General features: G+C 38.8%; 2 protein-coding genes across 6 annotated transcripts in view; both read left to right on the top strand.

The window, feature by feature from the left end:
* Positions 1–16742, top strand: part of RapGAP1 (Rap GTPase activating protein 1) — a 181261-nt gene extending 164519 nt beyond the window's left edge. For all 5 annotated transcript variants that reach the window (XM_086837181.1, XM_086837182.1, XM_086837183.1 and 2 more), the window contains 3 exons: positions 12970–14682; positions 14755–15237; positions 15314–16742. In XM_086837181.1, the coding sequence (XP_086693307.1) occupies positions 12970–14682; positions 14755–15237; positions 15314–15469 (2352 nt within the window). In that variant the 3' untranslated portion in view covers positions 15470–16742. The remainder of the gene's footprint in view (positions 1–12969; positions 14683–14754; positions 15238–15313) is intronic.
* Positions 16743–18552: 1810 nt separating this feature from the next.
* Ziz (dedicator of cytokinesis protein Ziz) overlaps positions 18553–22878 on the top strand; it is a 29546-nt gene continuing 25220 nt past the window's right edge. Inside the window, 1 exon segment of the mRNA XM_086837153.1 lies at positions 18553–19436. Coding sequence (XP_086693279.1) covers positions 19341–19436 — 96 coding nt within the window. The 5' untranslated portion in view covers positions 18553–19340.

Here is a 22878-nt window from a genome sequence, read left to right as displayed (position 1 = left end):
TCCCTGACAGCTGGACAGGAAGAGGGGGGGAGCTGCAGAGGCAGAGGCAGAGACCGCTAAAAAGGAAGCCAAGACGGAAGGATGCATTATGCTCGCCTTTTGGCTTCTCTGCGGTTTCGCTTTCGCTTCCAGTTTCGCTGCCACTTCCGGCCCAAATGGATTTATTTGTCTTTTGCTGCTTCCGGCTTCTCTTTCGCTTTGCTTTTATTTTGTGTGTATTTCTTCTGATTTTTTTATACACATTTATACATATTTTTTTTATTAATTATGGCCTTTTTTGGTGGCCCAAATTCAGGTGTCAGCTGCTGCTTCTGCTGGCGGCAGCTGCCAATTTGAAATTGTATATCTTGTGGTCAAACTTCTTCGGCTTTGGCTCTTTCCTCCCTTTCACTTGGCACGCATTTGGCTTAAAAACAGGTGCAAACTCAGGTGAATAAGCCAAAGAAGAAAGCAAAAAAAAGCATATACATATATAAAAGCCGTTTTAATGAGTTTTCCATTACACGTTGAGGTCATCGCTGCACTCGCGGTAATCAAATTATTTCCAGAGGGGAAAACACACATAAACACAAGGCTCTCTCGAGCTTAACCCAACTTGGCTAATTGTGATGACCTAAGCGTGAAATTCCATTTACATTTTGGCCACTAATGGGTTAATAATGTGCCAAAGCAAATAAAAAGCCTTCTTAGTCTAATTAAATGTCGTTTCTAGCTGTCGATAATTGTAATTGCCACCGAAAAAGAGGAGAGAAGCACAGTTTACCATTTCCCACAGCCGATTTTTGGCCATTATCGAAAATGCTTCTGGCCAAAAAATAAAAAAAAATCGAAGTGGGACAATCATCGAAATGGGGGTTAAGCGAATTAGGGTCAAGTTGATAAAAGGAGAAAGAAAGAGAGAGAGGAGGTGTAATTGGGGGGTTTTTGGAAATACACTTAAGGGGAGATGATAAGGTTTTCTCTATAATATAAATATTTAAATAAATATACACAATTATTATTATATTATATTATATTATATTATATTATATTATATTATATTATATTAATATAATATTACTTGAACGAGTTTCTGTGGGTTCAAACTCTAATGTTCATTTTATTAAAGCTAGAACATATATTATTCTATTTTCTCAGTACATTACTAATTAAACTCACTAATTAAATTTAAATTTACCACCTTTTAATAGTTGTATAACTTATTTTTAATGTTCTTGCAAAGAATTTAATTCTAAAATGATAAGTATTCATTTTTCTTTGACTTTTAAACTGTGTTTAATATGAAATAAAATATTAAATAAACCCCAACAAGTTTTTAGAAATACTCTTGTACCGATTTGAGCTTTAATTAAAAATAATTACTAAAATACTTTTCCACAAAGACTTGTACTCTTTAATCAGACTTCTTTACTATTTGCTGTAGAGTCTAGTATTACATTTATTATTCTTCTGCTTAAAGCTCGTTGCCTTGGCTTAGTTTTCAGCATAGTTTTTCTGAACATTTGATACCCAGACTGGCAGTAGAATTTTCCACAGAACCCGCTGACAGACCTTCTACAATTGCATTGAAAGTGAGCTGGGGGAGCTGGGATTTTAGACAAAGATTTCAACTAAAACTTAAGCCCCTTAAGCCTGAGCTTCGAGAGTCAGTAAACAGCAGATCGACTTACTACCAAAAAGAGCGGGAGGAGGTGGTAACTGGCTTGGAACAAACGCCGAGCTTTGTTTAGCCAGTTTTGTATACATTTTTTTCTATTTGAAACCAAACCAGTTAACTTGTTTGGCCAGCTCAACTTTCAGTTTTCTGTGCCCCTCAAAACGAAGCGGCTTTGAAGGAAAAATGACAAGCGGAAAACATTGTTTACATTGATTGAGCCACAGAGGAGAATTGCTTAAATTACTGGGCAAAAACGAAGAAAATTATAAAAATTAGCAGCAAATTATTTATGAATGGGGCGTGTATTTAAATTAAGTGACTTGGGATCGAAGATCATTAACATAAATGATGGAAGAACACAAGATCACAAGAATGGTAACTGGTAACTGGAAGTGTGTGTGATATAAGACCCTTGTTTTTCCCACTTCCAGGCATCGATTGTGTCTTCTGGATTTTATAGCCCCATCCAAAGAGATCTACTGCCGATTAAGTCTTATATGTGTGATGTGTAAATTATGTGTTGGCATTGTGTTCTTAACTGCTTTTGTGCCGTTTGTCGGCTGTCTCTAACTGTTGTTTGCCAGCAGGCCAGCAAAGCAACGACCTTAGGCTTAATTTATGCCCAAACACTATGAAAAATACTGGCAAACAACCTTGTAATAGTTCCTACCGATAGAAACTCTTTTTTTATTACACAGAAACAAAAGGAAATAAAGTGGCAAAGTAATTAATTAAGCAAGTGGGAGGGGTTCTTAAAGGGGTTAAAAAAAATCTCTTAACTTGGATTAATTACATTATAATTTTAGTTGAACTTTTTCTACGTGTATCCATCTCTCTCTTTGCTGGCAGCTGCCAATCTCCAGGCATCTCTTTTTCCTACCGGCATGCACCGGAAAAGCATTGTTATTGCCAACTTTCGCTGGCAAGAAAAGCTGAAAAATCTGACGGTGTGTGAAAAGCGTTTGCTCAGTTGTGTGTCCCATGTAAATGTTGTTTGTTATTTGTTATTTGTTATTTGTTATTGCAGCAGCAGCAGCAGCAATGCCATGGAAATTAGCTGACACAGAAATACAGAAAATATGCAGAAAGAGCAGCCAGCTGATACAGCTCACTCGAGCATTGCAAAGATATAAAGATACAAAGATACACCAGATAGATTCATAACCAAGGCTTTCGCATAAGCCGATCACTCATTTGACATTTTAAGGCGGCTCAGAAAAAACAGAAAAACACGTTTCAGCAAACAGAGAGTGAGAGATCGAGGGCTTTGGGCCATTAGCCTTATTGGAACATTGGCAATACTTTTAAGAGCCCACAAAATGGGGTGTGAGTACACGAGTCACGCCAAGCCAAAAAAAAAAAAATAAAAACAAAATCCATGTCAGAGTTCACAACAGTTACAAACAGTAAAAGAAGCAGTCAGATGAACCCAAAGCACGCCACAGAAAAATACAAAAAATACAGAAGAAATAAAGACCAACACTCCATATAAGAAATTAATGGCCATCAAGTGCGAAAAAGTTCATTTCTCTTGGCTTCTTTTTCGTTTTGTTATATATTTTTTATATGACGCCTTGTAAACTGTCACAGAAGACACTGCAAGGTGGGGTTTATCTGGCAGATTTGCTGGAGCGACCAGGTCACCAGTTTTACCCCAGAGACAGCCACACAAGATGACAAATGGGATTGTCGCATCGTTGTGGGTTTTTGTTTTATTTGGTTCAATGAACTGGTAACACACAAAACTGTAGGCGTTTTCTTTGAGAAATTAAATTAAATTGTGTGAATTTAAGAGATTAACTAAATAAAACCTAATATCAATTGCAGATATCTTACAATTATCACATTCTTATTGAGAAGATAGACAGACATCATATTGATTACTTCACAGTTGAATGATATATCATGGTCTTCTTCAGTTTCAAATTATTAAAAAACCAAATCCTCAACCTTGTTCTTGTGTTTACACACCACTCGATAGGAATTCCCCTGAGATTCTCCTCCATCTGCCATCAGACACCCGCACTTCTTTGGCCACACGCCTCAGATTGATTTGCTGCCAAAAAAAAATTATGATCATCTGACGAATCTCATCGGATCGGCCCACTTGACCTCATTCGCCATATAAACAAAGAGACAGAAAAAGATATATCTCTCGATGCCACCACATATTTCTATTTGCATCAATGTATGTAAATTACTTTTGGCGTAGAGAAACCTTGACTCTGGTTCAATTAATAATTAAATCTCATTTGTTTTTCCGTCACTTTTTTTATGGTTTTTGTTAATTGAATTTCAGCTCTAAAGATTTGTTATTTTTCTGGTCCTTTTTGCGCTGCTAGAAAAAAACCAAAGAAACAAAAAGAGACCAAATCAATTCAAATGCGGCTAAGACGGGCAAGAAACAAATAACCCAAAGACTTTTAGCCAAGGTTTTGTTCGCTTGCGTGTCAAACTCGAGAAAAACTTAAAAAGAAATAATAATAAAATAATAATAATGATGATAATAATAAAGAGAGAGAGAGACAGTCAGACAGACATGATATGCCCTCAAGATAATTCCCAGATTTTGTTCCGGTTTTTTGTTCATCTATCTGTCTGCCCAATGATGCTGTCTGCTGCTGGGAAAGAAAGTTTCTAAATGAAATTGCTCGCAATGTTGTGTGTTAAAAAAGGAAAATACAGAGAAAAAGATAAATTCATTAGGCAAACACCGAAATCCCGTTGCCCCGGGCAAATGAGCTGGGAAAAGGGCTAAGAAAATGGTTAACACGCCCACAACGAGCAACGACGAGCAGTTAACCCGCCCGCTGAAGCTCTTTTTAGGTACAGTGAACAATTCTGTGGGGTTTTCTAGATATAAAATGTACTTTTTAAAGAGATTTTTAATTATGTGAAATATTTAAAGACCTTTTTAAGTACGTAGGTATACTATAAAAAGCCTTAAATCTCAATTAGTTCTTACTCGAAAACTTCATTTAACATTTGATTAGAAAATAAATAGATTATAAATTAACTTAAATAATTTTTCAATCATTAAACTCTATAGAAATTATTACAAAAGTATTTATTTTCAATATATTTTATATGTAAAGAGCACCCACTGTATTTATTTGCTGCGATGCTTTTGCTGTGTGAATTTCTTCATAAATATTTCGTTAAAAAAGAAAGTTTCACAGTGGCTGACAAACTGTAACGCACCCAAAAAAAAAATAAAACCAAAAATAACAACAACAAAAAAATACAAGTAAATAAATAAACAAAGCATAAACGAAAACCCGACGCCAGATGAATCACCAAAGCGATTGTTGGCCATGTTGAAAGTGTTAAATGCATTGCATTCGGGGTAAGGTGGTTGTGTGGCGATTTTGGCCAACTTCAATCTGCTGACCAATGGTCACTGCTACTTGTTGTTGTTATTATTGTTGAGTTTGTTGGTGAAGTTGCTGGTGTTGTTGGTGATTTGTTGTTATTGTTATTGCTGCTCTCGCCGATCATTGCTCAACTCTGAGTTTCAGGCCTGGCTTTTATTTTCATTTTGCATTTCACTTTGCCGCTTGCATGACTCCCCATTGTTTTTGTTATTGTTTTTAACGTATTTTTAGTGCTTTTTTAGTGCTTTTTGTTAGTGTTTTCTTCTAGACACTATAGTGGCTATTTGGGAATTTTTTAATTGGTGGCCAACATGCAATTGGCCAATGATGTTCCAACTTTGAAATGCACTCTGCAGGATGTCAATGATTGATTACAAAAGTGGAGTGTCTCTCCTTCACTTTTGCTTAATTTTGATTGCATTGCGTGCCAAATTGGTATGCTTTTGTTATTTATCTGGCTTATTAAGTTTATGGACTGCTAATTTATTGATTTATATATGCGAGAGTCTGTTGTTTTTCAACTTGTTGAGAGTTATGCCAGACACGTTGTAAAACCGAAAATAAAAGTAAGCAATTTTGCTTGATAATTGAATTGGCAATGAGATGAAGAAAAAAGAATCAAGGGAGTTCAAATAAGTCAGGGAATGTATAATATCATATTAAGGTATACAAAATATATTATTGAATATATTATATTTATATTTAAAATTGTTGTTTATGCGTAGCAAGAAGGTAAGGCTTTTTCAGGTTTAGGAATATGTTTTCCTCTACAATTTCCGACTTACTCAACTTTAATTAACTATATATTTACTTTTCGGTAATTCAAGTAAGTTTTTCTCAATAATATTTAAATAATATTAATGCAATTGTCTTCATTTTTAGTGCCTGACAAAAACAATCACCTAAATTCACAAAATACCACCAAACCGTAACTTTCAAGACATTAAATTTTTATAAATTTTCAATTGCAATGGCTAGACACAATATCCACAGATACATTTTATATTCCTGCATATGGCTAAAGACTTTTGCGAATCATTATTCAGATGATTCAGGCTTTTCCATTACTCCCTTCGACTCTTTCAATGTAAACAATCAACGGAGTCGCTTACTGAGAATAGTTTTACGAGCCGTTTTGCTGATTTCCATCTGGCGTCTGCTGCCTTAATTTTCCTTTCGAAAAATAAAGAGAAAAACCAGAGCCAGTTGGAGCCATCTAGAGTCTCGTGTGCGATCATAAATAAGTCAACGAAAAAGGGGGACCCCAAAGGGATGCCAACGAAGAAGTGCACTCAGTTGGCGTCAAAAAGATTTTGCTATAAATAAGCGAAAACTTCAGGCTGAGGAAGCAATTTGCGGCAATTGCCACTTATGCGATGCATTTACAGTTTGAGAGCCGGCCCGTGAATAATGAATAATGAATACCGAATGCAACAACATATGTGCCACAGCAGCACTCGCAAATAAATGAAGATTTACGATGGGCGAGTGTTAAATCGGGCGGGAAGCTTTACTATACTATACACTATACACCAGTAAATGGGGTTTTCTTTTTTGTTGGCTGGTGACATGCGTTGACCCACTTTTTGGGCTGTATTTCCCTCCGAGAGATACATATGCTTGTACATATGCACATGTATGTAGATATGAAATCAGTAAAAAGTGAATGTTGCCAATGACGCCAACGCATCTGCGGGTGGTCAGGCAACTTTTTGTCGAGCAAAAAAATCAAGCAGAGAAATGTCAGATCCCCTACAGTTTCTCTTCTACCCACCAATTCCAAGTCACTCCCCACTCTGTAACCCGTCGGAAAAAAATTCATAAATCATTCAGCAAAAATCGCTGACAAATAGCCTGAAGTAAGCCGAGAGTGGCTCAAACCTAGGGTGCGGATTACTGCAATCGAAACACTGGAGAAAAACTATAGATTTTTTAATAGAGATACAAAGGCATTATGAGGTGGATATCTTAGATCTGTTGATCATTTAAAAGAAAGTATCTCCTTGAATTATAAATAGTATTTCTTTCAAAGCTAATATTTAACCCAATATCTTTACAATATTGTAGTGTATCTATACCTACATTTTGTTTAAACCCTTCCCTTAAACTTAATTGCATTTATTCAATATTAATTATAACATTTCCTGTGCACTATTGAACCTATAGTTTCCTCCCTTTTCTATGTTTTGGCCAGGTTAACCCTTTCTGGGCCAGAAATTTCCCTTAACTTCTCTCTACTCACAACTGCAGTTGACATTTTTGAACCACAAGCAATCGAAGCTGGCTTCAATAATTCAATATGCACGTCCAATTTGTTAGCCTGGTTGGATTGGATTGGTGCCTTGTTTTGGCCAAGTAAACAATGCGTTGGTTGCCCATATGGATGTGGGGTGTGTGTGTTATGTTCCAGTTAGGCTTGTTTAATCAATATTTGACTTTGCGAATGGCAATCGGGTTTTACCTACAACTTTGGCCAGCTTGGCATTTTCCCACTAATTGCGGACAGGAAATGTATCTTGTATCTTGTTCCATGTTGACAACATGCAAAAAAAAAAAATAGTTGGTAGCTTCCTAGGAAGCCACCAGGGTTTTACATGGCAATTTAGCATTCAAAATGGAAGATTCTAGGAAGGTTTCTCCCAGAAGAACATTCTTTCATGTTTCACGCTTCGCTGCCGAAATTCTCGTGAGACAAAAGAACTTTTGCCAGCTCACTTCACAAGTCTCCACGGGGCGGAGTTGGTAACTCCACTCAAAACCCAGACAGAGGAGACTCTCTCGATCACACGAGCAATTATTTTATGAGAAAAGCAAGCCAAGCGAAGGAAAAAATAATGAAAAGCAACAAGGGGGACAGAAGAAGAGGTCTTCAAGACTTTATACTGAGGAGCGTTAGCGTTGCTGGTTGGGTAAACCCCCACTTTGGACTTGGTCTGGCGGCAAAACTTTTGTCAGCTGTTTGTAATTTAAATGTGAAAAGTTACACAAAGTCTTAACCCAATGCACACCCCTGTCGGAACGGGAGGGGGTCAGTCGAGCGGAAACGGAGCAGCTTCAATGCCCATGCGCACAAGGGTTAAGCGAGAGAGTATTAAAGATTGGTCAATCTATCACGAAAGCTAAAGAAAGCCAAAGGTACAGGCTAGGACAGGTTTATAATAACGAAATATTATAGATATAAATATAATATATATTACTACATTTTGTAGAAGAACAGATCTGGCTTTAGTTTAGTTTCTTCAACCTGCTCTCTCTAACTTTTGAAGTAGTCGTAATTTTCCTGAGATACTTGATGTCGCTTGTTATTAATTCCCCCCCAAAAAGAAAACCCTTGATGACACTGCTATTATTTCCAGCTCAGCCTTAGCTTAGGTTGCAGAATATCTTATTACGGGTATGCCCTCGGCGTTGTTGTGCTGCTCATAAAGGCGTGACATGAAGTCATGCTCCTCATACCTTTCATACCTTCGAGGGTGATCGGGGGAAAATTGCTTCCCGTGGGCGTGTGGGAATGGAATGGAATTGAGTGGAGTGGAGTGCCTCTTGATTCTTGCCTTGGAATTGTCGCAGCTAATTTTATGCTGCACACCGAACACACAACAGCAACAGCAACTCCGGGTTTGTTGGGTTCACTGAGCACAAATTGGGTCACACACCAAGACCTTACATGCAACTCCAACAAACTCCAACTCCAACAAACTCCAACACCAACAAACTCCAACTCTGCAATTCCACTGCAATTAAATCTATTTTAAGATGCACAAAAAATTTATAATTTTAAATTAATTAGGGTATCTTTAAAAAATCAATCAGGTAGCTTGCATAATTTATGGCAATCTTGAAACTATTTTCGGTTTTGCCTTTCGCTTTCAGCCATATAATCTTTTACGTTTTACGTTTGTGTGGCTTTTGTTCCGCTAATGAAATTGTCGCCAAACTGTAGCAACCTGAACAAATGATTGCCATATTTAGGCCGTGTTTGGTGTTCAATAAATACCAAACAAACCAGTTGGCGAAAGGGGTTTTGGCCAAATAACGCCCCCAAAAAAACGGGAGACTTACTCAGAGCTTACTCAGAGACACTCATTTGCACACTCTCGAGACATGATCTCATTCTGATTGCAATTTGACAAAGCTTCTAGGAATTTTATATTTTATTTTATATACAATATACATATATTATATGAGAAGTTCTTCTTTCTTTATGCCCATTTTAACACTTATTTTGTTCTGGTCTGTGGAAAGCGATAAGACAGCGAATGAGTGTATGTTAATTAAGCTTGTGAAAGCGTTTCAAACATAACATTTCGTGCTCAGCTCAACTCACTCGAGACGTGCCACGAATTCTGGAGTTGAGAGATCAGCTTTCAGTAGCTTCTAAAGTGCGTCGCAGCTGGAGCTAACAATCATTAAGAGTCTAGCGGTTTTAATAGAGAGTTATGCTTAATGATCTTTAGGCTTTTGAAAGGGTTAATAACTCGGCCTAAAAATGGGTATTATGAACTCTTTTTTAACACTTTAATGCCACTGAAATATCTCTCAAATTGTTGCATATATCAAGGACATCCTTTTGCTACTTTGACTTTCGTCTTGACATTTGTGATTTATGCGTTTTTGATTTAAGCACTTCAATCTCAAGCTTGACTTGTGTGTGTGTTTTTGTTTCACCCTCGGAGACACGAATAAATCATGTGCTATGGGGATTGGTTGGGGATTTGTCGCCATATAACAGATATATCCACATTTATAGCTCCTCGACTCCCTCCATTTTTTTTGCTGTCTGTCTCACGTGCGTAGGACACACAGCACACACATTTATCAATCACTTGGAGAACGAACTCGCATGTGTCACACTTTTCCAAGTTTGAGCAATGCCAACTGCATAAAATATTCACCAAAGGCGAAACAGGGAATAATATTAATAATATTAACAGTTTCGCAGGCGTTGCAGTGGCTGCCAAACCCTCTGACATCCTCCTTTTCTTTCACTTGTATTTCCCTTCCCCTTATTTTCCATTGCTTTTGTTATAAGGTGCATACTTTGTTTTCATTTTGTGAAGAGGCGAGGGCGTTGGATGCAAAATGCACATTTTTAATGACGCCCGCCTGTACTTGAGGCCGAAACAATAAAAAATAAAACAACAAGGAAACACTGTTGACTTTGCCAACGTCGCAGGATTTTTGCACACATATAGGGGAGAAATAGGGACCAGACACAAGGGGTCCAGGGACAGGGACAAGGACTGAGTATGGTGAGGAGAGAGATCGGTGCCCTTCGGTGTATGCAAATCAGTTGTTCAATGCAAGGAGAGATGACTTTGCCCCCAGGGGCCTCCGCTGTCTCCCTGCCTTCTCTTCACTTTACCCCACTAACCTCGAAATGATGCCACTAATACAGTGAGAGAAAAGGAGGGAATAGTTTAAGTAAAGATATTTAAAAAGATAGGAAACTTTAGAGCTTTTCATACTAGAATTCCCTTTAAAATTTACTTAACTTAGTAATACATTAAAGTATTAAAGGGTTACGGAAAAAGTTACCTTTCAGTACTACAAAACCTTTAAAGTTCTTGTAAAATTCCTCATTTATTTCCCCTTTTTCTCGGTGTACCTGATGCCCCCATCTTCAGGCTGCCATATGGCTATAGTTCCGCTTTCGGTTCTCCTCACTTTTGGTTCCATTTCTGCACCGAGTTCTGTGTTCTGTTCTGTGTATTCTGTGTGCTTTGTCTCTTGTATGTTCTTTTAGATCTCAGCTCGTAACACTTTTCCCCCCAATCTTGTGGCTCGTGTGTCTGTGTACTGAAATCCGCTTAAGTTCCTTGGAATCGGCACATAAACATCATAATCATCATTGTCGGCATTATGATTGTCATCGTTTCTGGTTCTCTGGTGCAAAAGTTCTACATTCGTCATGCTTTCCACTTTATTACATTTAACTTTGGCATTTTCCGGTTTGCTCAGTTGTCCGGCTGTGCTTAATACTGCTCTTACAGACTCCAAACACAAATGCTTTCCTAATTAGATCTAGAGAAAACCGAAAAACCAATTGCCAAAGTGGAAATCTTGCTTGACAAATTAGCTGAGGGGAATTAGAGAGAAAGAGGTTGAGTTTTCCCTATTAGATGACTCACTTCCTTTGTTGACCCAACTCGAGCTTAGCCTTATCCTAACCTAACTATCTATCTATTTTCGGGGCTGGGTTTCCTCTACTCTCCTCCCTTGTATATTTCCCAATTTTTCCCATTTCCCCACTTCTCATTTGCCATTTAAGCAAACATTAAAAGGGCAACCGCCCTCGGCAAATGAAGCCAACTAAGCGTGTGACGTGACCGCCTCTATGAGCTGTATCTGCAACAAGCTCACTCCAGTTCCACAGTTTCATAGTGCCATAGCTCTAGTTTCCATTTAATTCCCCATTCAGCCATCCATCCATCTAGTAGTGACTGTCTAGAGTTACAACAAAATTTATTAATTTTCCTCAATTGCCACATTCGTTTTGTTTTTGTCTGCCAAAAGGGAGTTGCAGTAGGAAATATGCATTTGCGTATTGTTTTGGTTCACACGATACAGATACAGATACAGATACAGATACAGATACAGATACAGATACAGATACACGATACAGATACAGATACAGATACAGATACATAATAAGCCCGGTGAATGCCTGAGCGATGGATGTCAAAATCCATTGGATATGCACCCAAAATGACTGACAATGCAATTCATTAGCGGTGCAGTCAGCTAACTGGAAACTACTTTGGCTTGAATAATCGACAGTCTGTGGTCTAACCTTGCAATCGATGATGGGAGTGGAAGTGAGTGGAGTGCTCTACCTCTACCTCTACCTCTTCCTTCCAGTCTGTGAAAAGACCCATTTCCTTTTCTAATTCCATTCTGCATTCTGCATTACTTCCCCCCAAAAAAACTTCCTGGCGTCTCATTACTTCCAGCCATCAACTGCAGTTGCAATTGGCAGCCGGCAGACCATTAAATCAAGGCACGAACTATCGATGAACCTTAACTTGACCCGATACACACTCACTTTAACCCTCACTTTGGGCCAAAACCCTTTAACCCCCATTTGGCTGCTGGCCAGTGCTTGAAAATCTAACAAAAGAATCGAAGAAATGGAAAAACTGTTATGTGCAAATAAACGAAAAAAGGAACTTTTTAATATGCTCGCTTGTTTAGGGACTAGACAAAAGCATCGAGTGGCGCCCAGGAATTGAAAAGGAAATGCCTTTGCAGAAAGCCTTCCGCTCATGTCAAATGAAAATTGTTGGCTTAATGTTATCAAAAATTCAACCCAGCCCCGAGTTTTCTCTCTGCGCAAATCCATCACGTAATCCACGCCCCTACACCCCACACACACACACTGCACACCATACACACACCCGCCCACCTATACCCACTGCCATATTTGTTTGGCGCTTTTGCAAATAGTTTGTGCCAACAAAATTGCAAAGGCATCGACAGTCGCTGGCTGCACCACTTGGAGCTCTTTCCATGGAGCTCTTTCTGGCTCTGCCATTATCCAATCCATCCACATGGCCCCCGGGGGCACCACCATCGGGACATTTGCATGCGGAGCAGGGGTGGTGCCTTCGTCGACGATAATTGCATGAAATTATAATGCAGCCGTGAGCTGTTGAGCCGCTCTTTTGTCCGTTGCCATGTGGGAGGCTCCACTGTGGCACCCACACACACTCATAATCAGGCCCCAGTTGTGTACGGCTTGACATAGGGATTGGGACTGGGACCGCATGCTCCCTCTGACACACTATACCGGCTGAATAATCAGTGACCGAGAATGGAGTATAGAAAATTATATTTATTTCCACTCAGGATCAGCAATCAGCAGTGAATTATTATTTTTATACCCTTAATAATTTAAGAAACCTTCATCTAATTAAGGTTTAAAATCCCTTTCCACAGAACCACCATCGTGGCAGCAACGCCAGCGAGGAGCGCGTGCCACAGCCCCACTCGCCCCACGACAGTCACGCCCATCCGCACAACGGTGGACTGCAGCATTCGGGCTCCCGGGCAACGCTCCGCCACTCGATGAACCACTCGAGCACCTCGACAGTGTCCGGCTCCGCCTGCAGCTCTACGCCCGCCTCCCCGCAACTGAGTGGCGTGGTGAGCGCCTCCGGGGGCCAGATGCTGTCCAATGGACACCACTACCAGTCCCAGTCATCGGTCAGCTCCAACTCCTCCATTGTCTCGGCCATTCCCGCCTCGCAGAGACTGCTGGAGGAGGCGCTGGCCAAGTCAGCTCCCTATCCGATGATCCTGCTGCCGCAGCTGGGCGGATACTGGCTGGATGGTACCGAGCACGAGTGCGGTTACGATGCCCGGGGTAATCCTTTGCTACCACAAACCACCTGGATGGCCAAATTCGAGACGGATGACACGGCCAAATGCTATCGGAGATTCTATGCCGCCAGGGAGCATTCGAATCTGGTGGGACAGGATGAGCAACTGGGGCCGGTCTTGATATCCATCAAGACGGAGAATGTGGCCAATCAGGAGCATATGCGCATCCTGCTCCGACTGAGGACAGGAACGATGCATGAGCTTATCCCGGTCTCATGCCTGGGCGCCCAGCCCAGTCCCCTGAAGATGGTGCGGCTGCTGAACGAGCAGATCCAGGTGGATCACTTTATGCCGGTGCTGTGCCCCAAGGCGTCGCAGCTAATCAGCGTTTACGATGAACATGTCCTCGTTTCACACTTCAAGTTTGGAGTGCTCTACCAAAGATATGGACAGACCACCGAAGAGGAGCTGTTTGGCAACCAGATGACCTCGCCGGCCTTTGACGAGTTCTTGGATGTCCTTGGACAGAGGATACGCCTTAAGGATCACAAGGGTTACAGGGGTGGCTTGGATATCCAGAATGGACACACTGGCGACACAGCTGTCTATGAGGTTTTCAAGGAGCGGGAGGTCATGTTCCATGTCTCCACCCTGCTCCCGCACACCGAGGGTGACCCACAGCAACTGCAACGGAAGCGGCACATTGGCAATGACATCGTGGCCATCGTTTTCCAGGAGACCAACACTCCCTTCTCGCCGGACATGATTGCCAGCCACTTCCTGCATGCCTTTATTGTGGTGCAGCCCATTGAGCCGAATACTCCTCACACCCGGTACAAGGTCAGCGTTACGGCCCGCGACGATGTACCCTTCTTTGGACCCACACTCCCCAATCCGGCCGTCTTCCGGAAGGGACAGGAGTTCAAGGAGTTTATTCTCACCAAGCTGATCAATGCGGAGAATGCCTGCTACAAGGCCGAGAAGTTCGCCAAGCTGGAGCAGCGCACAAGGACCTCGTTGCTTCAGAATTTGGTGGAAGAGCTGCGCGAGAAGACCCGTGACTTCTTGGGCGCCGATCTCTCCCAGACTTCTGCCGGCAGTCCCACCCCAGAGACCCCGAAAGCGGAAAGTGGCAGCGGAGGTAATGCCGGCTCACGGTTCATAGACACGGTGAAGAAGGCCCTAATCATGCGAGTGAGATCACAGAGCGTGGATACCGGAAATGGACATGGACCCGGGCAGACGGATAAATTTAGTGTGAACACCAAACTGGGCACTCTGAATGCCAAGAAGGAGGCGCATCCCGAAATGCAGACACCCAATTTGAATGTGAGTTCATAGAAATAATAATCAATAATTCAATTTCTTAAACTATGATCCTTCTCGATTCCCTCAAAACAGACCTGCAGTCGTACAGCCTCCAAATCTTCATCTAAATCCAAATCCTCAAACGAGTCCACCTCCTCATCGCCGGACATCACCTCTCGCCAGGCGAACAACAACAACATCAACAGTAACTCCAACTCCAATGGAGGACTTTTGGCCCAAAACGGATCTGGAGGAGGCGTGGCCGCTGCGGTAGCGAGTGCCGCCCAAAATGGAGTCGTGGCGGTGGCCACCATGTCGGAGACAAGCGATGACTCCAGCCTGAACAGCGTGGATCTGGACCCAATGATGGCCAATTACATGGACAGTGACACGGGACTGGAGAGCATGAGTTCTGCGGAGGCCACCACCAAGGCCTGCTCCCTGTGCTTGGACGGTGTCCAGTCCACCATGTTGGGCAGCTCGCCCAGCAATGAGACGATAATGAAGATTGAGAATCTGCGCCAAGAGGTCACGCGGTTGAAGTGTGACAAGCTGGATTTACTCAGGCAGAATGTGGTGGGTATTTGCTTGAACTTAAGAGAGAGAGATTATGAGGATATATATTAATCCAAATTTTATCTATATCTTGCAGACCTGTCAGCGGGACATTAAGCGTCTTAGGGAGCGGGAACTGTCACTGCAGGGTGATCTGTCGGCAGCCGGCAGGGAGATCCTGCGGCTGCGGGATCTTCTCAAGGAATACATGCCGGATACAGCAGCAGCTCCGCTCTCCATATCGCCTATCTAAGCGTCAAACGCTGTCCTTGGACGAGGCAGGAGGCGGAGGTGTCTGCTGGAGGTAAAGGGAGTAACCACTGTGCCGTGTATAACACTTTGGAGGAGTCGTTCGTTTGGCGAGTTAATTTGCAGACAGTGGCGTAGCCCCGAAGAGAGATGAACCCCAAACAAAATGGAAAACAAACAAAAACTGTATTATATTTAGTTTACGTAGCTGTTAGATGTGAAGATCTATAGAGATTGGATAGGTGGCAGCAGGCATGCGCATATTGACAAGTTATTATATATAAACAACATACAAAACAGTTACAAACTAAACTAACGAATACAAAACAAAACAAAAAACAAAGCGATAAAACAGCTAAAGCAAAACAGAACACAAAACTCAAAAAAGTACACCAAATATATAATATAAGTCTTTAAGCATATTTAACGCAAGAATTAACACCCTAAAGAACTATTCCAGATCCCATCCTAAGTAGAAAGCGATCAATCGCAAAGCATCACAATTGCAGAGATCGATATCGATATGCATACATATTATGATTATAATCGAAACACACACACACACACACACACACACACACAAAACACACTTGTAGCAAAGTTTTGAGGTTTACAAAACCGTTACTCGTTCGTTAGTCGCACCCATAAAGTGTTACCGTTGCCGTGACTATTACTGTGACTCTCGTTTCACACTTCATCTCCCCCCCCCCCATAATCGACGATAACTAAATTATGATCGACTTGATATGATTTTCTATTAAATTAAATACAAATCACCAGCAGAACAGAGCAAGAGGGAACTGTTAACCTTAAGTTTAAGTTGCTTTAAATAATTTTACCTAAACCGTATGTTAATTAATTATTTTTTAAGTTTAACCAAAAGCAGAAACCGCATCATCGATGAGCCAATGACTCACGAAAAAATATATTAAATAGTTTGCATGGCGCGCATTCATTGTACATATGTGTAGGAGCGCGCCCTATAATTCTCGATCCGCATTCGGATCTTTCGAAATTAACTATGACTATCTTTATTTTCTAATCGATTAACGATAACGATACCAATAACCGACATAAGGGAGAGCAACGCAAAAATGAAATCAAGCAAGTAGTAAAGTTGGGAAAAACAATTCCAAGAGCAAAAGTTACGAATCACGCAAACATGAATTTTGTCTAAGTACCGCGAATAATTGTTTTTGTTGAGATGCATTATCATTTTTATTGTGTAAAGTATAGAAACACCAACAAATATATGCAAAATATATGGAATATATAAAGAATCGACGATTGACTTTTCAATGGGAAGGGGAAATAATGATAAATATTAAAATTGCAATGCAATTTGGTTTATTTTTAGAAATATGCTTTTTACGTTTAAATGTATTCATTATATTCTTTTTTATATAGTTTTCATAAACAATTTTCTTAAAAAAAAACTGAACTTAACTGTCTTTTGTTAACAGAGGGCTTAACAGAGGACCACTTTTAAGCAAGCACTGTTTAAAGCTAATAATTGAATATGTTTAGGGAAAATATTAATAATAACATTCCTTTAAAATTTGATTTGTTTTAAAGACATGTTTTTTTTTTACTTTTCATTTTACGCATTATATGATTTTTTATATGGTTTTTGTAAACAAATGTCTTCCGAATTTTCTACAGTTTTTACAGTTTGAGAATTACTGTCTGCAGTTTGCAGAGGGTTTAGCAGAGGACCACCGTTTGGAAAGGACTGCTCAAAGCTAAAAATTAGATATGTTTAGTGGAGTTTTAAACAAACCCCTAAAAGACCTATTTAATTTTTTGTTTCAATTTAAAATAAATAACAATCCATATTTAGTTTCATATGAAAATGTTGTACTTTGCTTAATTGCTATTAATTTATTTTACATACTAAATTTAAATCTCGCAAATGAAAAGAGCCTTTTCAGCGCAGTCAGCATCGTACATGTAAAAGTTAATTTCCTGAATGCAGTGTTGGTTAAAGTTATAATTGTCGGGTTGCCCTTGTCGCCATTTCAAGAAGGGCGCTGGCTCGCCGCGATGTAAGGTAACGAATTTGCCTTCCTGATCTAAATCGTTGAGAGACAGCCAATATTTAGAGTCCCATTTCAAATTGGGTACGATAAGATTCATCTCCTCTTCGCTTCGGATTGTCGCCAGTTGACCATTCATCCGACGACATGTCCTTGCAGCCTGAAACCAATCCTGGGTTGCGTTCTTTTCGATGTAGAAGAACTTCGATCCAATCTTCTCGAACTTGTCTGGAAGACTGGCAGCGTGAAGTGCTGGCAAAGCCAGGAAGAATATTATTATTGACGAGTGACCGAACATTATGAAATGTTATTTAAACACTGTCCGGGAATGCCATGAATGCGGTATATTTATATGCGACGAGCTATTCAATATAACTGATAAGGAACATCTTTTTATATATTCCAGGAATATACATTTCGCAATTTCTTTGATAACACATAAGCAGAAGAATCTGTGCTTCTTCCTGGAACCTATGGTTATTGATTATTAAAAATGACGAAACCTTGCTGCGGTTTAGGATTCGGATTAGGTTGTCTTCTACAATTTTATGAAATTGTGCTCATATGGTCAAATTTGAAGCCCAAAAATATTATACAACAACCACCGTCTTACAGCAACAATTATTTGTTATTTATAGTGAATTTTAAAATAATATAATATCAAATAATATATGTATTTTAAATATCTCATTTTTAATAGCATGGTTACAAGTTTAAACATATTGTTATATATTCATTCAAACATAAATGCATAAACTATCGATGGTGAAAGTGGAGTTATCGATACTATCGAGTGTCAAACATTATTTTAGATCTTCTAGTTCACAAAATTCCAGTTCGAAATTTCACTCAACGAGGGTGGTTGTACAGAAAAAGAAAAACAAGAAAAACAATCTACCGCATCGGTGGAAAACATTTATTTTTTTATATTACATAGATTTTTTTTAGCTACTTGTGCATATTTTGGCTGGTAAAGCTATTTTTTAAAAAGCTTTTTAAGCTTTTTTTATGCCCCAACGAGTTGGCAGCACTTTTCAGACCTGAAACCTATAAATACGAGTGCAATCAGTCATTCGAAGAAAAATATCGCGCGGCAAATCATTTTCGTAGAAATTTTGTTCGTAACAAATTCGGGGGCGGCAAATCCAACAAAAAAAAAAAACATATATACGAACGATTCGCCGATACAATATAATTTAACCAAACACCGTTCCGAAACCCGAAAACTAAAAAGAAAAATAATGAAACGAGGCAGCCGTGCAAATAAAATGGTGTAAACAGCTGAGTTTTTGGCTCATTAAAGAATTTATTGTTTATAATTTCTACGGGATGCTTCGACTGTGTGCGTTGTTTTCGCAAAAAAGCAACGCTCCTCCTCGCCTTCAACAAAAAAGGGGCGTGGAAAGAATTTTCACGTGCTTGTGTTAGTGTTTTTGTGTATAACATGAATTAAAAAAAAAAAAGATGTTCCTGAATCCTTCATCCGGAAATTGTCATGTAACTCCTTAGAAGTGTGAATATTTCAAGGAAAAATTGCCGGAAAGTCAGTAAAGAGAGGCAAAAGGAAAAAAAAAAAGGATAACGAATTAGTCATCGCTGGCAGCGACGTTGGCTGCGCAGTCGGCAGCGCATCCTGTCCACTTGTGCGTGTGTGTGTGTGTGTGTTGCACATGCGTTTAACTGCGTACGTGTGTTTGTGCTTGTGTGTGTCTCTCTATTTTTGAATCGGCTGCCGGTTTTTGCAAAACAACAAACACAACAACAACAACAACTTGTTTGTTTCAACTCTTTTGATCCCTAAAGAACGCAAGAGAGAGACAGCGCGAAAGAGAGAGCAGAATGGAGCGAAAATTTACGCGGGGCTTAAATAAGCTCGGCTCGGCGGTGCAAATGAGAGAGAATGTCTCCCAGCTGGTCCGAGAGAGCGCTGTTTTGGTGAGTTCCTACTCCTAAGCACTGTTATTATTTCCGTCTAGCTATCCCCCTCTCGCTCACTCTCCCCCATGTTTTCACAATTTTATTTTCGTTTTCAGAATTGCAGTTCTGTGTGTGTTTGTTTTTGTGTGTGGGTGTGTCTCCAGCAATGCATGTCACCTTTGTTTTGTTTACCTTATTTTTTTGTGGTTGTGTGTTTTATTTTCGAAATACGTGGGGAGGATGCTTTATACGTGAAACTAAAATTAAATTATATAGAATTTGTCAGAATGCAAAATTGGTCTTTGTATGTTTTTTTTTCTTTGGTTTATTCAACAGAATTTCCCACTTTCAAACGCACACACATGTTATACATTGCAACATACAGTCTCAAAAATTAACAATTGTGGTCAAGATTTTAAATTTAAATTTAAATTTAAAAAACGTAAATTTTTTTAAAATTACTGATGATTTATAGAATAGGAAATTTACTTTATTCATGAAAAAACAAAAGATTTTTGTTGCTTTTTGAAATTCAAGTCTAATTGGGAATTTGTTTTATGTTATAAAATCAAAAATTCAGGTTTAAATACAATATTTGCCTTCAATATTTTAAAATTATTAAAAAAAATGTTTGTTTAGTATTAAACTTATGAAAAAAACAAAAAAAATATATATGACTTAAGTACTTTTATATAAACTCCACTATTTCCTTAACCCCAACTGTGGTTTTGGGCATTTTTTCCTATTCTGTTGGCACTCATCCAATATGTTTTGAATATTTTTTTTAATAATATTAGCTTTACACTTAGCACATATCACTGAGATCATAATGTTTTATAAGGGAAAATATTTCATCCCTCAGTCGTTGCATAAGAAGAATCAACAACATGTAAGATATAGTGCGAGGGAAAGGGAAAACTTGTTTTGTATCTTGTAGATGCAAGTTCTTCGCTCGGTAGGCCGGACCCAAAGAGAGCTCCGAAGAGAATCCGCCAAGGCCGCGAGATTCAAAAATTCCACAGCTACACAGCTTCCACTTTTGTTTATATTCATTTTGAACGATAATGAGGTTCGTTGTAGAACCAAATACAGTGTTATTTCCCTCGAGAGATATTTTATTGTTGGTCTTTCTGTCTTTAAATATATTCATTGTTGGTCATAAATCTAATTCTTTCAATGTAGTTTTAATATTTAAATACATATTTAAACTACTCGCCTTGACTTCCAGCGTAACTCAAGTTTCTTATCACAAAGTTTAGTGCTTTACATTTTAGATTCAGTAAAATGAACACAAAATTTGATGGGGAAAATACAAAAGAATTTAAGCAAGATTAACAGAAGTTTATAATAAAATCTTATTCATAAATCTCAGTATTTCTCTGCTTATAAATTAGGGAAATTATCTAAGCATTTTAAAGATATTCTATACAGACGCTGCCCTGTACATGTGTAAACATTCCAAACAAGTTTTCAATTTTGGGGTGTGACTTCATATTTTGAGGGCTTCGCCCACGTGTTGACACCCAACAAATGAAGGCAGGGATATGGGGTCTTCCTCCTACTATCGATAGTACCCACTAATTGCATTATTACAGAAAAACATAAATTATATTAGAGCAACATTAGCCACGCTTCCAATGTCAATTAACAGTGTGTGTGGTTCTACTTCCTCTTTTATACTCCTCCCCCTCCTCGGCCACCTTCATCCGTAATTCAATTAGTGCGTAAAGTGAGAGTCGAAGCCAAAATGATAAGCAATTGTTGACTTACAGCAGCAATCAACCATCTGACAGGCAATCAAACCATAATAAGCATTGCTTATGTGTATCTAACACAGTTGTCGATACTTCCACTGAACAAAAATGTTATTAAAACAAATTGTTAATATATTGTTAGTATATTATTGACTGTTCAAGAATTGAAAAAAGGAACGCTGGCCTTAAAAAGTATCTTAAAGGTACCTTTTTTGGTAACAGATACAGATAAGGCACAAATGTAATCCGAAATATAATCAAAATACAATTATATAAATCCTGCATATGTATTTTAATTATACTTTTAATACGCTACTTTACAGCTGGTTAAAAACATATTATATTTTTTCCAGTGCATAGATAAATTCATCGGCAATAAAAAGAAGAGTGGTTTTGGTGGTTGAGTGGGTTGCAGTGGATCGTCAGCTCTTCTCTTCAAAATCTTCCATGCCTGTCATAGGGATTTGCACATCCAAAATGACAGTATTTCTTTTTTTTTGTTTGTAGGAAAATTTCTCCCGCTCTCCTACCACACTAATTAAATATTTCGTTATAACCCCAACAATTTGTTTGGTTTAATGTGGTTCAGCGGGTCAACATAATGAACTTGACAAATTTAACAAACATTTATATGTATATCCGAAAATATAAAGAGCTTATGTGTCGGGTCATTACTTAACCCCCAAAATACATGCAATGTTTCTTTGTTAATTTTCATGGCTCCCTTCAATTTATTTATACATTTTCGACCTGTTTGTTAAAAAAACTTGCTAACTTATTGCTGTGCACATGTGCCGTACAGTCTGTTATCCGATATCAAAGTAAATATCGTTTGTGCGGTTGGCATTAAAAATTTAAAGGGTTTCTAGAAGAGGGGAGGCCTGGAGAAGCTGGAATCATTTTACCGTCAGCGAATTGCGACTTTATAATGAGTGAAAATATTTGAGGAAATAATATACTATGGAATTTATATAAGTAAATGAGTTTCAGGAAACTTAAATAAATTTAAGCTACAAGCTTGTTGACTAATTCAAACTCAAGGCTTTTGAAATAGGTTTTAACTAGTAAATAACCAATTAAACTTGGCTATTAGAAAGCGTATAAGAAAAGGTATAAACCTTGATTTACTTTTATAAGTAACAGGGTTTTTTTTACAATATTAAATAAACTGTTTAATCCCTAAGACACTAAATGATTTATGAGAATGAAATAGCTTTGTGTATTCCAATTCCTAAGAATTTCAAGGCAGCCTCCACCTTTTGTGTCATGACCTCATCTCCCAATTATGCTGAGCACCTCTATATACAAAAATACACAGTATATATATGTGCACATATAAGAGGTTCCTTATAAGTTGATAAAAATAAAAAACAACCCAAAATCTCGACTGAAACAACAAAATTCACTGTTGCCGAGATTTTGCCTGCCTCCTAAGCTGAAATGAAATTTTTGGCTTTATTTGATCAATAAATCCATTTGATTACATTACAAATTATCAGTTAGCATTTGTTAATTTGTTTCAATGCTTATAATTTTAATTTGTAGTTTGATTTAATGTGACGTAAACGCTATAAAACTTTCTGGGGATTTCCTCTTTATACCCTAATCAGGGTATTATAATTTTAGTCAGAAGCATGTTACGCATTGAAATAGTCATTTGCGACCCTATAAATCATATATATTCTTGATCAGCATCAAAAACTGAG

Source organism: Drosophila serrata, unplaced genomic scaffold (genome assembly GCF_035046125.1).
Source record: "Drosophila serrata isolate PLE 108 unplaced genomic scaffold, ASM3504612v1 contig_302, whole genome shotgun sequence".
In the NCBI taxonomy this organism is placed as follows: Eukaryota; Metazoa; Arthropoda; class Insecta; order Diptera; family Drosophilidae; genus Drosophila; species Drosophila serrata.
Note: the sequence above shows the minus strand (reverse complement) of the source record. Positions and strands in the feature narration are given on the sequence as shown.